The sequence below is a fragment of the Morone saxatilis genome, unplaced genomic scaffold, assembly GCF_004916995.1.
Source record: "Morone saxatilis isolate NCDOM2014 unplaced genomic scaffold, NCSU_SB_2.0 Contig15, whole genome shotgun sequence".
NCBI classification, from domain to species: Eukaryota; Metazoa; Chordata; class Actinopteri; family Moronidae; genus Morone; species Morone saxatilis.
This window is the reverse complement of record NW_023339707.1, coordinates 16,636,047-16,650,548: the sequence shown is the minus strand read 5'-3', so window position 1 is coordinate 16,650,548 and position 14,502 is coordinate 16,636,047. Positions and strand designations below refer to the sequence as shown.

The 14,502-nt window shown below is 41.7% G+C and overlaps 1 protein-coding gene across 2 annotated transcripts; it reads left to right on the top strand.

Moving 5' to 3' along the window:
• Nucleotides 1–2,936: 2,936 nt before the first annotated feature.
• On the top strand, nucleotides 2,937–14,154 carry LOC118324806 (dystroglycan-like). 2 transcript variants are annotated; one of them, XM_035657276.1, is made up of 3 exons: nucleotides 2,937–3,228; nucleotides 8,621–9,187; nucleotides 10,253–14,154. In XM_035657276.1, the coding sequence occupies exons 2-3, from the start codon at nucleotides 8,765–8,767 to the stop codon at nucleotides 12,560–12,562; spliced, it is 2,733 nt and encodes a 910-aa protein (XP_035513169.1). In that variant the 5' UTR covers nucleotides 2,937–3,228; nucleotides 8,621–8,764; the 3' UTR covers nucleotides 12,563–14,154. The 2 variants fall into 2 exon arrangements, with proteins under 2 accessions (XP_035513169.1, XP_035513170.1); XM_035657277.1 differs by having other exon boundaries at nucleotides 3,217–3,355.
• Nucleotides 14,155–14,502: the final 348 nt, after the last annotated feature.

The following is a 14,502-nucleotide window of genomic DNA, read 5'->3' as shown; positions in this document are numbered from 1 at the left end:
TTCTCCCTCTTTTCTATAGACTGCCACCATTCGCAAAGAGCAACTGTCCAATTGCTGGCTGAATGATTACAAATATACCGTTGATCATGACTGAGAATAAAATAGGGCTTATTGCACTCCCCTGGGGAGTTCCATTCTCCATAACTTTGCTTTTACTGGAAATTTCTTATCCTCTTTTAATCTGGATACTTCTACCATTCAGAAAATCCATTACCCAGTTAAATATATTTCCTCCGACTTCCATTAAATAGGACTTAATTATAAGACAACTCTCCACAACATTTTGTGTGCCTTCCCTACATCAAAGAATATGGCAACCACAGAATCTTTTTTAACGTTCTTTATTTCATCCTCCACACATAGTACTGGATCATTAGTACTTTTTCCTTTTCTAAAGCCACTTTGGTAAATAACTAAACTTTTTTCTTCAAATGGTGCATCAGTTTTTAATCTACTAGGGTTTCCAATAACTTACAAATACATACTGCAAGGCTAAATCTATATATACACACACATATACACACATATACATACATATATACAACATATATTTTATCCTTCCTTGGGGCTGAGTTCTTTCATTCGGTCAGAGCTCCAGGGTAAATGGGACATAATACTCATCCTTACTTTCCTCTGTAAGGCCTCATCATTCTCCACTCTTGTTCTCAACCTTTTCATCTGAGCTGTGAACCAAAAAGTGTTTGCTGTTAATTCAGCTTACTCTTTATTGAAGAATGCCGTTTGATCTGAGCTTGCTTGTGAGCTTAATCATGTGCTTGTATGAGTTATCTTTTATTATTCTGAATGCTCTCTTTCCTATTCTTCACCACCTCTTTGCACAGATCTACCTTTACTTTTTGTTATGGCAATTAACGCTGCTCTTCTAATACCTTCTGTCATTTCATTCTCACGTTTCTATGTTTGTCTCCTCCTAAACTTGTCTTACATAGCTCTCACTTTCCTCCCTAAATTTCTACCAATTAGCCTTTTCAAAAACCCAACGTCAACTTCTGTTTTCTTTGACCAGAATTGTATTAACATTATTTTCCATATCAGGTTGATTGTGACATGTTATGGTAACCCCTTCATATACCTCTGCACTTTGGAACAATCCTATTAGAAACAAGGGGACACACAGTAGCTGACCTAGTAGAGCGCATACCCCATGTAGTTTGAGTCTCTATCACAGTGGTCCTTGTTGGATTACACCCCCTTTCTTGTCAATCTTCACCTGTTCCATCAAATAAAAGCATAAAAAGACCAAGAATTGAAATAAAGGGTAAAGTCCAACACGGACTCATTTCTTACTCTAAGATCTACCCATTTAAACACACCTGATTACCTCCATTTAATACCTCTTTCACTACCTGCCATTGTTGTCTGACTTTCCACTGCCCCCCCTAATGTGTGCACATTAAAGTCTCCACACCAAATAACATTAGTTCTGTTCTGGCCTTCTGATCCCTCTAGTATACTTAACTCTAATTGTTCCCATTGATTGTAATAGTTTATCACCACTAGCACCTTAATCACAAACCACACCTCTACAATATTACTGTTGCTAAGTGGCGCAGCCGCACCGTCCCCCCATCGGCATCATAATCAAATATGACTAATAAATCTAAATTTGGTTTTGAACCAATTTTCCTGGATACTGTCTATGAAGTCTTGCCCATCACAAACGTATTGCATTCCAGTAAAGGATTAGTATTATCAGTAGTATTATCCCACACGTGACAACTCTTGGCTACTGAAACAATCTAATATTACTTCCAATTTCAGACACATCATGTCTAAGTGGTGCACTGCTTCTTTTACAATGATTTGATTCTTTTCTGTTTTGGGTTTCACTTCAGCTCTTGCATTCCCTGTTATAAATGTAACCTGGTTTATCTTCTTTCCGAATACTTTTCCTTTGTTATCTCCATTGCATCTTGCTCCCTCCTGACCCTCCCTTCACCTCACCTTCACCTGCTCGCTTGGACAACCCCTCTTTACTGCCTCTCCATACGAGACCTTCTCTTTTACTGTTATCACGTGTTGGAGTTCAACCTCATGTTTCATTCCTTCACATCCCCAGTATGCCACACTGCGCTCCCCTCAACTACAGCACTTTGGTCTCACCCCCTCTGCACAATTACCATACTCATGACTCCCCCAATGCACCTTGCACACTTCCTCTCCCTCTGGCCTTAGACATCACATGCCTCAATTTCTGACATTTGAAACACCTCATTGCCTTTGGTACATATTAAACTACAGCCTACTGCATGAATCTTTTGGAAGAGACTCTGCCTCAAACTTTACAGGCACTGACTCAGTTTCTCCTTGTTAGGCCCCCGTGCTCATCTTAACTTAAGTCACAACAGATCCTTAGGTTTTCACTTAGCTCCTTCATATAGTGACTTTAAGAGGATTACCACAGATCACCCTCTTACACCCTGTCGTCCTCTCTCCCCCCAACTTTCACTGCTTTAGTTACTTTGATTTGTCCACCTTGTTCATCTTGAATGCTTTTTCAACCTCAGCCTCGCTCTTACACCCTATTAGCATGTTTGCACCCTGCTATAGCATACTTCCCCCACCTGGCTTAAGATGATTTTTGTCAACTTTTTCAAACTCCTCCTCCTCCTTCAAGCCTCACAACTTCATTCAATGACACAACCCCCCACCCTTCTCCAGATCCAACACTCTCTGATCCGCCATTATCTTCCTTCTTGCCCTACCCCCCCCAGCTTCTTCCCCACTTCTTCTCCCCAGCATCCAAAAGTTTTATTCAGTCTGTGGTTAGAGTAAAGAGAAACAGAGGCACACTCAAACCATTCACCACAACCATACCACCCAGCCCTCCTCCGTTGATCTCTTTTCACCTGCATGTCTCCTAATAAAAGGGAGGCGGAGTCATGCTGGTACACTGGATTGGCCTCAACCTGTAGACCTGTCTGCGAAGAGGACAGAGGCAGCAAGGGAGGGGTTGCTGCCGACATAATTACAATATAGAGCAGTGAACTATCTGTAGACAAAACCAAAAAAAAAACAAAAAAAACAGAGAGACATCTCTTCTCTCGACTGTGCTCTGAAACCCTTACTTGCTAAATGCTAGATATCTGTCTGCGGCGTTGAGGGGAAAGCGCATGTTTAATGGCATTTTGGAAGTCTCCGCGGCGCTCTCCGGGTACAAGAGGAGACATTACGGCGCGAGTTAGCTAACGTTAGCTCGCTAACAAGGTCAGTTTGATTTTTGGGTTGTGTCGCTGTTTTAGCACTGGCATCGCTTAAAATGCCACCGTCGTCACCCACGCTAACTCGGCTCATGTACATAATTAGCTGGGACTCCTGCCGGCCGTCAGGACAGGTATAACCGGCTGTTTTCTTTTTTTTTTTTTTGGTCATACACTCTTGTCAGTTAGCTTGTTGGTTAGCCTCACTCGGTGGCTACCAGTCCGTTCGCTCTCGTTCGACTTTGGTGTTCGACGTTTTTTTATAAGTGGTTGCTCACGTTAACGTTGCCTAGTGGAGGTTGTTGTCAGGGAGCGAGCGTTTTGTTAGTAACTGCATCGATGGTGCAGCCTTGACGGAGCAAATGTATGGATATTTTATGAAAAGAGGGCTAATGCATTAGTGTGGTGGACGGCGGCAGCAGCAGCTCGCCGCTTGTGTCCGCCTAGAATAAAACAGGTGCATCTCTGCGCTAGCGATGGCCAGATGTAGGATAGCACTTATAGTTAACGCTGGTACTGGATTAATAGTTGAGGAGGGGGCCGGCATTTTTAGGGATTAATATTCTCATAAAGACAGAGTTTACTCAGTGTGGGCTCTTTAAATGATTTATCAAGGTTGAACGGCGTAGGTGGCGTTACCATTTACAAAGGCCTCCGCTGCCGACTCTAATAGAAACAGGGGCAGTTGAAACGGGCCCGGTAGCTAACGTTTTAGTCAGTTATCTACCGTTAGCTACCGTTAGCAACCGTTAGCTGCAACTGACTACCAACTGACTACCAACTGACTACTGAGACACTAATTGCCGGCAAATCCTAAAAACATTTGACTATGATAGCAGTGTTTTGTTTAACCACAGGGTCTATTGTCGTGGATGATGTTACATTTGGGAAGGGCTGGTTTTCGCTTTAACTTACTATTGTGTTAGCCTGAGTTTTTTTTTTCTTCTTTCTTTTTCTTCACCCCCAACGTGTTTCACTAACGTTAGCTTTGCTTTAATGTTGCGTTGTCTGTATAATATAAGGAACATTTGGAGCTAGTAACCTCACAATCATTAGCAGTTGGACTTGTAACTAAATGAGATTACACGAATTGAGAAAATGTCACTTGTTGGTGAGCTTTACAGAGCAGTGGTTTAGCGTTGCCATTGTTTTACAGTCGAAACTTTACTCTTGCTTCAATCTTTGGATACCTCCCTGAATTGATCAAAACACACAACAGTGATTTGTGGACTTCTAACACTGGGTTTTGACAGCATACAGTAGTTCTCCAGTAGCGTTAAACGACTTGCTCTCAGGTCGTCATGCCAGGTTAGACTTTCACTCAGCCAAGGCCGATTTTGTGGTTTCTCTCCACATATTTCATTACTTTGTCGAAGAGTGTAGAGGGCAACACAAGGGAAACATCCAATCGCAAAGCAAGCTTGTCTTGTGGATATGTTTGTTATTCAGCTCATGCACTATCTAGAGGCTGCTGGATGTGGTACGTCAATTCAATTGGCCCTGAGTGCCACTGTGCATCGGAGCCCTAATTATTTTTGATGTTTTTCAGGTTTTAACTACTGTTGAACTGCAGACGGCATGGATACCATGGTTGTAAACGCTTTCGTCCCTCCAGCGGTGCAGGCCGCAGTGTGAATTGGGCAGAAAATCACCCTCACTCAAGCCTGTGTCGTTGTGCTATTTACCAAAAAATGATAGTAGTTGTATTCTACTCAACTCCCAAATAAATATGTAAAATGACACCTTTATGCAGCCTTTGTTTTAGCACTTGAAACTACATTTCTGTGCCACATAGTTCAGCCCCGGTGCCGTTGTAGAGAAATGATGATGATAATGAAATGATAGAAAGGACACAGTTGTCCCCACTGTTGGCAATGTGGATTGCGTTTAATAGGAGCTGCCATTGAATATGAGTAATTTTGTTTTGTTTTCTTTGTTTTTCAAGAAACAGACCTTGAACGTGTGCTCTTTGTGATCTGGAGGCACTATGGCTTCATGTTTACTCTTTTGTGAAGCCTTGCTTCGATTGTCAGCCTTATCCTCAAATGACACATCCTAATTGCTTTTGAGGTTTACTCGTCTTGTAACATTCTGTTATTTGTATAATAATAATAATAATAATAATAATGTTAATTTTAACGACACATTTAAAGTTTCATATTTCTTAATGGGATGTTGTTTTAATTGGGTTCTGAATTACTCACACACTGTGAAATGAGAACGTGATTTAATCTAGGCCACATTGTGGAGAGCTCACTTTGATGCTCAGATTTTTTTCCAACATGTGTGGCAACAGCCTGAGGTAAGGTGTAGTGGCTCATTCTGAATGAAAATAAGCTTATGGGTAAACCTATTTTCATGTTAATGTTTGTGTTTTACATATATGGATAGATGAATCAAGCAATATGTTTTGTTTTTACACAGCTGGCACATTGTAGGCTATTGAAGATTCAGCTCTTAATTACTCTTGTGTCTTAAAGAGACTGCTTGGTGTTTCTTTGTTTTTGTCTTTCTAGGATCTTCAGAAGAGGGTTGTACATGGGGAGAGGAGCATGTGATATAAACCCCACTGAACCAACTCAGTAGATTAAGGTGCCAGATAAGGTGCATGTCAGGACCTGGTTGATGGGTTAGGTGACTCGCTACTCTCCCTGTATTTGTAAGTAGGTGGCAAAATGTAAAGTTAGAAACGGATGACCAGTGTGTCGCAACTTTTTCAGATTTTTTTCACTTTTTCTTTTCTGCATATATATCTTGGGCTATATCTGAAATGGTATTTCTTTGATGCGTCCATCCAGCTTTTCAGACTGCAGCATGGCGCAGGGTATAGGAGCCCTGTGGATGTTATAGTTTTCCCAGCTGGTAGTTTAGTTATAACAGCCCAATTCTGTGCCAGAAACACCACACTATATACTCGCAGTAGACATTAATCATTTACACTGGAGGTAGAATACATAGATTACACAATATATAATACTAATAGTCATTAACACTAGATGATCTACTGACACAGTTGATTTTATCAGCAAACAAAAAAACTGTAGCTGCCTTTAGTATGTCATTTTTGTCCAGTGCTGAATCATACATTTTAAATACAGAATTAGTGAGTTGGCCTGTCTCACTTAGCATTGGCTGAGCTGTACACTACCATAGAGATGTTGGCTCCTTACCGATCTGACCAGATCAGAACAATGTGGGCAGTTATTGTAAAAGGGAGTGAAGCAGTGGTGCTATACTTGCATCCACAGAAACCAGAGTTGAAAGAGTAGCTGTTAGTGGTACGAATCTGGCAGCTTAACAGAAAGCTGAATATTGGTTTGTCACGTCGGAGATAATTTGAACTACACAACTTATAGTAATGTAGTCTATATTTTTGTAGGGTTATCTCTGGTTAAAATAGAAAAAAAGTGACCAAACATTCAATTTGTTTTGGCATAACTTAAATTATAAAGTCAGCACACAGCTTACAGAACGCTATGTTGTCAAGAAAAACTCCTTGCTACTCATTAAGTCTCTCAAAACGCTATCCTTTCTTTTCATTCTTGTCCTTTGCACTGAGGCTTTGGTATTATAGTTAAAGGCTCTGAAAACCATAAAAGGGATGTTACGATCTATTTTTCGTTGTTGTTTAATCTGTGACAAATCTCAGCTACTGGATTGAGGTCTGTAGAGAATCTGCAGGATTTCCGAGCATTACTGCCAATTCCCACAGAGATTCTGATCACTCCCACCTGCAACAATGTCTTCTATTGAAAATCTTTCTGCCCCATTCGGCAGGGAAAATAGTCACTCAACTGTTTAATAAGCGCCCTTTTAGAGTACATGAATTGCAAACAAGCCTTATTAAATGGGTTGTAAAGGTAACAAAAAACAAAAAAAACAGCTGCTAGGGAAGTAAAAATGAATAAAATGTCATTTTGCTCTAGTTTTTTAGAAAGTTGATATCATTTCCCACAGGAACAGATACAAACCAGATGTTTGAATATCAGTCGACAGAGCAGCAGGGATAATGTTGTTGTCGGGCAGGGTATTTTAATGTTCAGGTTTTGAAAATGTCTATGATTGATTGTCTATGAGAGAGAGAGAGTGTGTGAGGGAGAAAAGCAAATGAATGTTCTCAAGCTTAGCTTTAATTGCTGCTGCATTTGGTGGTATACAGTTTACCATGCATTTGCATGCACGGTTGATTTCAATAATGACTACCTCTCATGTTCATTAAATTTTATAGCTCTTCCCAAAGCAATGAGGCTTAGCTTCTGGTCTGTATTAGGGTAAATACATGTATTTTTTGTGATTGCGGCGGTCAGTTCAAACGGCATAAAACATTCTTGCAGGGATGGCTTTTGTACAAATTGACTGCCTGATTTCATGATGTGGACCAGGATTTTACTAAGAGCCTCTTTTTGGGGCAATTTGGAACAGCCAGTATTTTAAAGTGTACAAGTTGACGTCACGGCCTTGTGCCAGTCAGGCATTAGGATTCCAGGCAACTTGATGACCCTCCTCTGCCCGTTCCTGAGTGCTACAGGATTGGGGTTGGCTGGGTCGGCACAATAGAGACTCTGATTCCAACCCCCAGGGCACCTAATTAAAATTTACAACCAAGACAAACAACCTTCGACACTCATGCATCTCGTGAGAATCACTGTTACTGAACATGCCATAACAGAGAAGTGAAGATCAGTAGGAGATCAACGTGTCCTTTTTATAATAATGTTTATGACCTTGAAACTACAAGTGTATTGTCTAAATAGGAAATTAATAAAAATATATTTAATGCTATTTGCACAAATTGTACTATTTGGTTAAGTTTGATGTCGGTAGATTTAGATAATTATGTTGAAGATCTTTCAACTATGTTGTTATAATCATAGTCACTATTATACTTAGGCGTTATTGACATTTACTGTTACAAGATTTGACCATAATTATTAAGTGTTATTAAAGGAGACTGAGCATCCTTGTGATACTACAAACATATAAGGCCCAAACTCAGTAAAGCATAACTGGTAGCTTCCTTTACTCTCAATAAGCAGTGAGTAAGAGGTTGTTGAGGGAAAACTCTTAAAGATAATAGTTGAAGAGTCATGCAAAATAAGGCATCAATACAAACCCTTTATAGGGGACCAATAAAGAGCCAATCTACTATTGATATGCATGTTAATAAGCAACTAGTTTATAGTGAATGTGTAACTTTTTCATATCAACTATTGTCGCTTAATCCTATAGTGAGCATTACGTAGAGATTTCAGAGACATTGTTATTTTGAGTCATCACTGGCCGATTGCAGTTTGTGTGTCTATAAAATGCAATATATGTTTTCACCGGTGTTTTCTTTTCAGTTGTCAGTTTTGTCACTTTGTCACACTCATGTTTGTTTGTTTTGTTTTCTCATGCAGCTGGCTGACATGGCTGTCTAGCAGGCTGCCAAAGATCTCTTCATGGATCACAGAGGACAACAAAGAGAAATCACTGCATCTGTGAGCATAGCCAATAACTAGGGAATCTGACCCACAAGCATATCATCAGACTGACTTCAGTGCATGTGGCCTCTCCAGTTGTTCACAGACATCTGTTGGGCAGCCCAAAGGCCTATTGCTATGCACTATAAACGGAGAGACATGAGCTGTGGGGATGCTGGGAGGAGCAGGCTTCTTTCGTGCAGGACTATCCCTCTGGTAATAGGGCTTCTAGTGGCCATGGCCCAGGGCTCTGTGCCAGAACAGCAGGAGACACTGGTGGAGATGATATCTGTGGAGCTAGAGGCTTCTATGCAGTCCTCTGTGCTCTCTGAGCTCCAGGCTGCAGCGTCTTCGGTCGGTGAGGGGCCGCCGACAGCTATCCAAGATTCCTCTGCAAAGAACGGGGGAGTGCACACTGGTATCCCTGACTCCTCTGCCATCGTGGGCCAGGCGTTCCAGTTGAAGGTCCCACCAGGACCCGCCAATGCAACCTGTAATGTCCATGTAAGTGCACTGAAGATTAGACCGATCAGAAAAAATGATATATTGAGATAAAACGTGTTGGTTTGATGTGGGAAATATTTGGCATGTGATGTTGAATCCAGGCTAACGTCACGGTGTTGGTATTTACAAATAATTGCATGTGAATGATTTAACGTTAATATAGTGAGATTGGTATTATGAATCAGTGAGAGCAGTGTTTGTGTTGGCGGGGTGGTGGGAGATTCAGAAAAACGAAAAATAAAAGATATGTGCAGTCGTCTAAACTAAGAGCATTTACTACCTTGTTTCTATTGTTCCATTGTCCTTATGGTGACAACAAACTGTAGAAACGCATCATATACAGTATTTATCTCTTCAGTTTTTGATCACTGTATTACTGCTGATTGAAGCCGACTGTGGTGCAATTTGCTCCAGTCTGACTTATGAATGAAATTAGATTATTATTGGCCCAAGTGGTGATGCAGAATGATATCCTGTCATACAGTAATAACTCAAAATGAATAGTGATGACTCGCATAGTTATTATGAATAGAAGCTCACTCTGCTTCCTGTTCGTATTTGGTGAGATTTGATAAACTGAATAGATCGCGGATGGGGCGGGGCTCGGGGAGATAGTGAATGCTTTTTTTTTCTGCTTTCACTCCAGATATTTGAAAGATTTGCATTCAGCGTTATTTTGTGTGTTTTTCCCAGTTCCTGTTTCACTGGCAACTGGGTCAATATCAAACAGATAATTACATAATTCACCATCATTACCCAACATTTCCTACTTACAACTCCACAACTGCCAATCTAACATGCTTTTCTGTGTGTCATGTTATTACAAGATTTAAGCCCTAGCCAAACTAAGCAAGTCATTTTATCTTTTTGGTCCTGGTACCTTTTTTTTTGTTTTTTTTTTCTTTTAAATGGCCATTTCTAATGTTGAATTGTCACTTAATGAAATAAATATTGAGTTTTTCCTTTCCAGAGTTAACTTAACATCACCCAAGTATCCCTATGGTAATAAAAAAAAAAACTTATTTTTATTCTATTTCTCTTTTTTGTTTTTTTTTTCACCTGTAGCTCACTGAGATGGGAAAGGAGACTTTACCCTCCTGGCTATATTGGGACAAAGAACGTTGTATTCTGAAAGGCTTGGCCCTGGAGCAGGACAAAGGTGTGTATCATATCTTGGTGTCTGGAGAGGAGATAATTGAGAAGACTGGCAACCAAGCGTTCCCGAGTACCGTCTTCTCTATTGAAGTATACCCAGAAGAACGGGCAGACACTGAGCCAGCCCTGCTCACTCTACAGTCTGATATCAGTGGCATCCAGCCTTTCACCTGTGGCTCTGAGGAGCCCGTCACTGTCCTCACTGTCATCTTGGATGCTGACTTGACAAAGATGGTCGCTGAACAGAGGGTCAACTTACTGGCCATTATGAGAAAATTCTCACATGTGCCCATGGAGCACATGAGGGTGGTCCCTGTTGTCAACAACCGCTTATTTGACATGTCTGCTTTCATGGCTGGACCAGGGAATGCCAAGAAGGTGGTGGAGAATGGGGCCCTACTGTCATGGAAACTTGGCTGTGCCCTTGACCAAGGCAGTATCCCTGACATTAGCAGTGTCCAGTCCTCTGCAAAGGATGGGACCATGTCAGCCAGGCTGGGATATCCAGTGGTTGGCTGGCACATTGTCAACAAAAAGCCCCATGGAGTGAAACGGGTCAGACGGCAGTTGTACAATACTCCTACTCCTGTCCCCTCCCTGCTTCCTCCAACGACTCACCCAGAGCCCCCTGTGCGTGTTATTCCCACCCCAACTTCGCCCTCTATTGCCCCAGCAACAGACAACTCTGCTCCCCCTGTCCGAGGCCCTTTGCCTCTTCCAGTGAAGCCCACTATGAGGGTCCGAGATCAGATAGCCCACACACCTGTCTTTGGACCTCCCCAACCCACACGAGTACTAGGAACTACGAGCACCGTCCCTATTCAGCCTACCATGACCCGGCCCACGTTTGTGGAGGCCACTGCTTTGCCAACACCACCAAGCACTACCAAAAGACCCAAACCCTCTGCCACAAGGAAACCCAAGAAACCTAAAACCTCCACCCCAGCTCCCCGGGAACCCAAGTCCACCACAGCTAAACCGCCCAGACGCACCACTACTCTCTCTTTGGGTCCAGACTTGAATCAAAACCCAGAGATCCGCAATGCCATTGACCAGGTGAATGCATGGGTTGGGACATACTTTGAGGTAAAGATTCCTCCTGATACATTCTTTGACAGGGAGGATGGTACTACCGATAAGCTGCGTTTGACTTTGAAGAAGACCCCAAAAGAAGCAGTGACTGAAACATCCTGGATCCAATTCAACAGCACCATCCAGCTTTTGTATGGTCTTCCAGAGGAGCAGCATGAGGGGAAACACGAGTACTTCATGTTGGCTACGGATAAAGGTGGGAAAAGCATCATGGATGCGTTTGAGGTTAGAGTCAACCGTTGGTCTACTAATGACAAACCATCAGTTGTCTTTGCTGCTCGTTTCCATGGTGACCCCAAAACTTTAAGCAATGACGTCCATAAAAAGATTCTTTTGACCAAAAAGTTGGCTTATGCCCTCGGTGATCGCAACAGCAGCACAGTAACCCTGAGAAACATCACTAGTGGCTCCATCGTGGTAGAATGGACCAACAACAGTCTCCAGCAGAGTCCTTGTCCAAAGGACCAGATCACAGTTCTCAGCAACAGGATCTCTGATCCCCAAGGGACACCTAAGCTGGCCTTCATTAAAGCCATGGAGCCTGAATTCAAACCCATTAACATCTCCATTCGTGGCACCAATAAATGTCAGAGCTACACGTTCATCCCACCAGGAGAGGTGCCGATGCCTGTTCTACCCACAGCCACACCTTCACCAGGGACGGGTCGTAGGAGCAGCGACGACGTTTACCTACACACTGTCATTCCCGCTGTGGTGGTAGCAGCCCTGTTGCTTATAGCCGGTATCATTGCTATGGTCTGCTACCGCAAGAAGCGCAAAGGGAAGATGACCATAGAGGAGCAGGCCACTTTCATCAAGAAAGGAGTCCCTATAATATTTGCAGATGAGTTGGATGATTCCAAATCGCCCCCGTCCTCCAGCATTCCTCTCATCCTTCAGGAGGAAAAGCCCCCACTCCCCCCTCCGGAGTACCCCAACATGGCTGGCCCCCACAGTACCCTGCTTAACCAGGATCTGCTGGAAGAGTATTCTGTTTATCAAGATGATGATCCGAATGCCCCTCCTTACCAGCCCCCACCACCATTTACTGTCCCCATAGAGGGCAAAGGCTCTCGCCCCAAGAACATGACCTCATACAGGTCACCACCTCCCTACGTGCCTCCCTAACACACACTAGAGCTTTCAGTTTGGAAAGCAGGTGCAATGTAGGGATGCTTGTTGAAAACTGCTACAGGAGTAATTTTACATGTGTTCAATGAAATGGCTTTGACTTTGTAGAGGAGCAGGCAACCATACCCATTTATTTGACCATCATGGATAAGACACTATCGTACAATTCTACTACTGGCACAGGGCAAATGGATGGGGAACGGTTTGTAATTCCAGCACTCTTCTTTGTTTTGTTTTGTTCTTCAGATCTGCTTTTGACTTCTTGCATATTCTTTTTTGTCTGTTTTTGCCAAGAAGAGTCAATTTTATCTTCAATGATGTTCTATTTCTATTGTATAGAAAATAATAAAGAAGCAGGAAAGACTGAAGCCCACAGGGCCTTTTTGAGCAGATGTCACCATGACAACAGACTTGAGGCTCTCCCTCACAATGTTAATCTTTATGAGTTCTATATCGCTCTTATCTGTCCTTCAGCTAGGTTTACTAAGATTTTGCACCTGTTATTTCTAGAGGGGTATGAAATACAAAAAGCCAAACTGAAAGCATGAAATACTTTATTTACACAACAATCAGTTTGTTTCTTAGACTTTGATCTTTCCCTGTTCTCTCCTATGCTTTGCTCCCTCTTGACAATAACATGCGAACCTTGCACTTATGCAAATTCTTGTTAAACCTTGCACTATGTGTCTTGCGCAGAATTGAACGCAGTAAGTGGTAGTCCAATAAGGAGAAACAATTTCTTTTGGTATCCTTGAACTCACCACATGACTGAGATTCCTCTGGTACTTGATCACAAAGGACATTACAATGATCACGCCTGTTCTAGATGTAGCCTCATTAAGTTACAAAACAAATGACTTTTAGTTTTTTTTTTTTTTTTTTTGTAATGTGTGTGTGCCACTGAACCTGCCTGTGAGATGACTGGTTTTGCTGTTGCCAAGGTGATGTCTCTGGTCACAAGGCAAACCTTGTGGGGTTGCTACAACAATAATGAAGGGGCCAATGGTATGCTGTGGTTTACAGCAGGCTGAGACTTAGTCAATGAGGTGGATCCACTGTCTTATATTCAGTTGGTTTTGTTGGTATGAGGGGTGGGCGGGCTTAGAGTAATGTATTATCACTGCTCTGCCTCAAGGTGTTGCACTATTATGTTTAGTGCGCTGCCTGGTGTCAGTTCAGATGAGGCATGGGGACAAGGGGATGTACATAATTGTGTGCCTGTGAAATTAAACAACTCCATAATGTTAGTGTTTTATCAGTAAACCTAGTTGGGAAAGGGGGGGCCAGAGTGGGAAATGATTTTATTTTTTAATTGTATGTCTAGATTTATGATCACAATCATGAAAAAAAAAAAAAGACTTTATAGTTTGTGAGGGTACAAAAGAACGTTTACCTGCCCATCACAAAAAGTAATGCATTATATCAATATGATGGGGAACAAAGAAACCACAACATGTGAATTATGTACATTTCATATCTGATATCACCATAAGAAAAAATGGTTAAAAATCTAATGTTTTTACTGAGTTTTTGATACAGTCTTAAACTTGTTTTATGAAAATATATTAATAAAATGTAATACTATTTGTAAAGCCTCAAAGATGGTGTATAGTCCCTTTTTATTTGAGAGAATGGAACCGGATTAAGCTATTATGTTTTCTATGTGTATTTGTGTATTAAAGCGCTGATGAGCACAGTTGACCAGATAAGTAAGAACGCAATATACAGTGAAGTCACTGCCAATACTATACAGTACGTTATACTGTATTTACATAAGCAGATGTAAAAGCAATGTAAAGTGAATGACCTTTATTTCAAGCAGGAGAATTAAGTGCAAGCTGTGAGATAATTTAAGGTTAGTAAGTAAGTTTGAAATATCCCCAGTTTGATTTCCAGATTTATTGTTGCATTAAATATATCATTCTGCAGCACATACT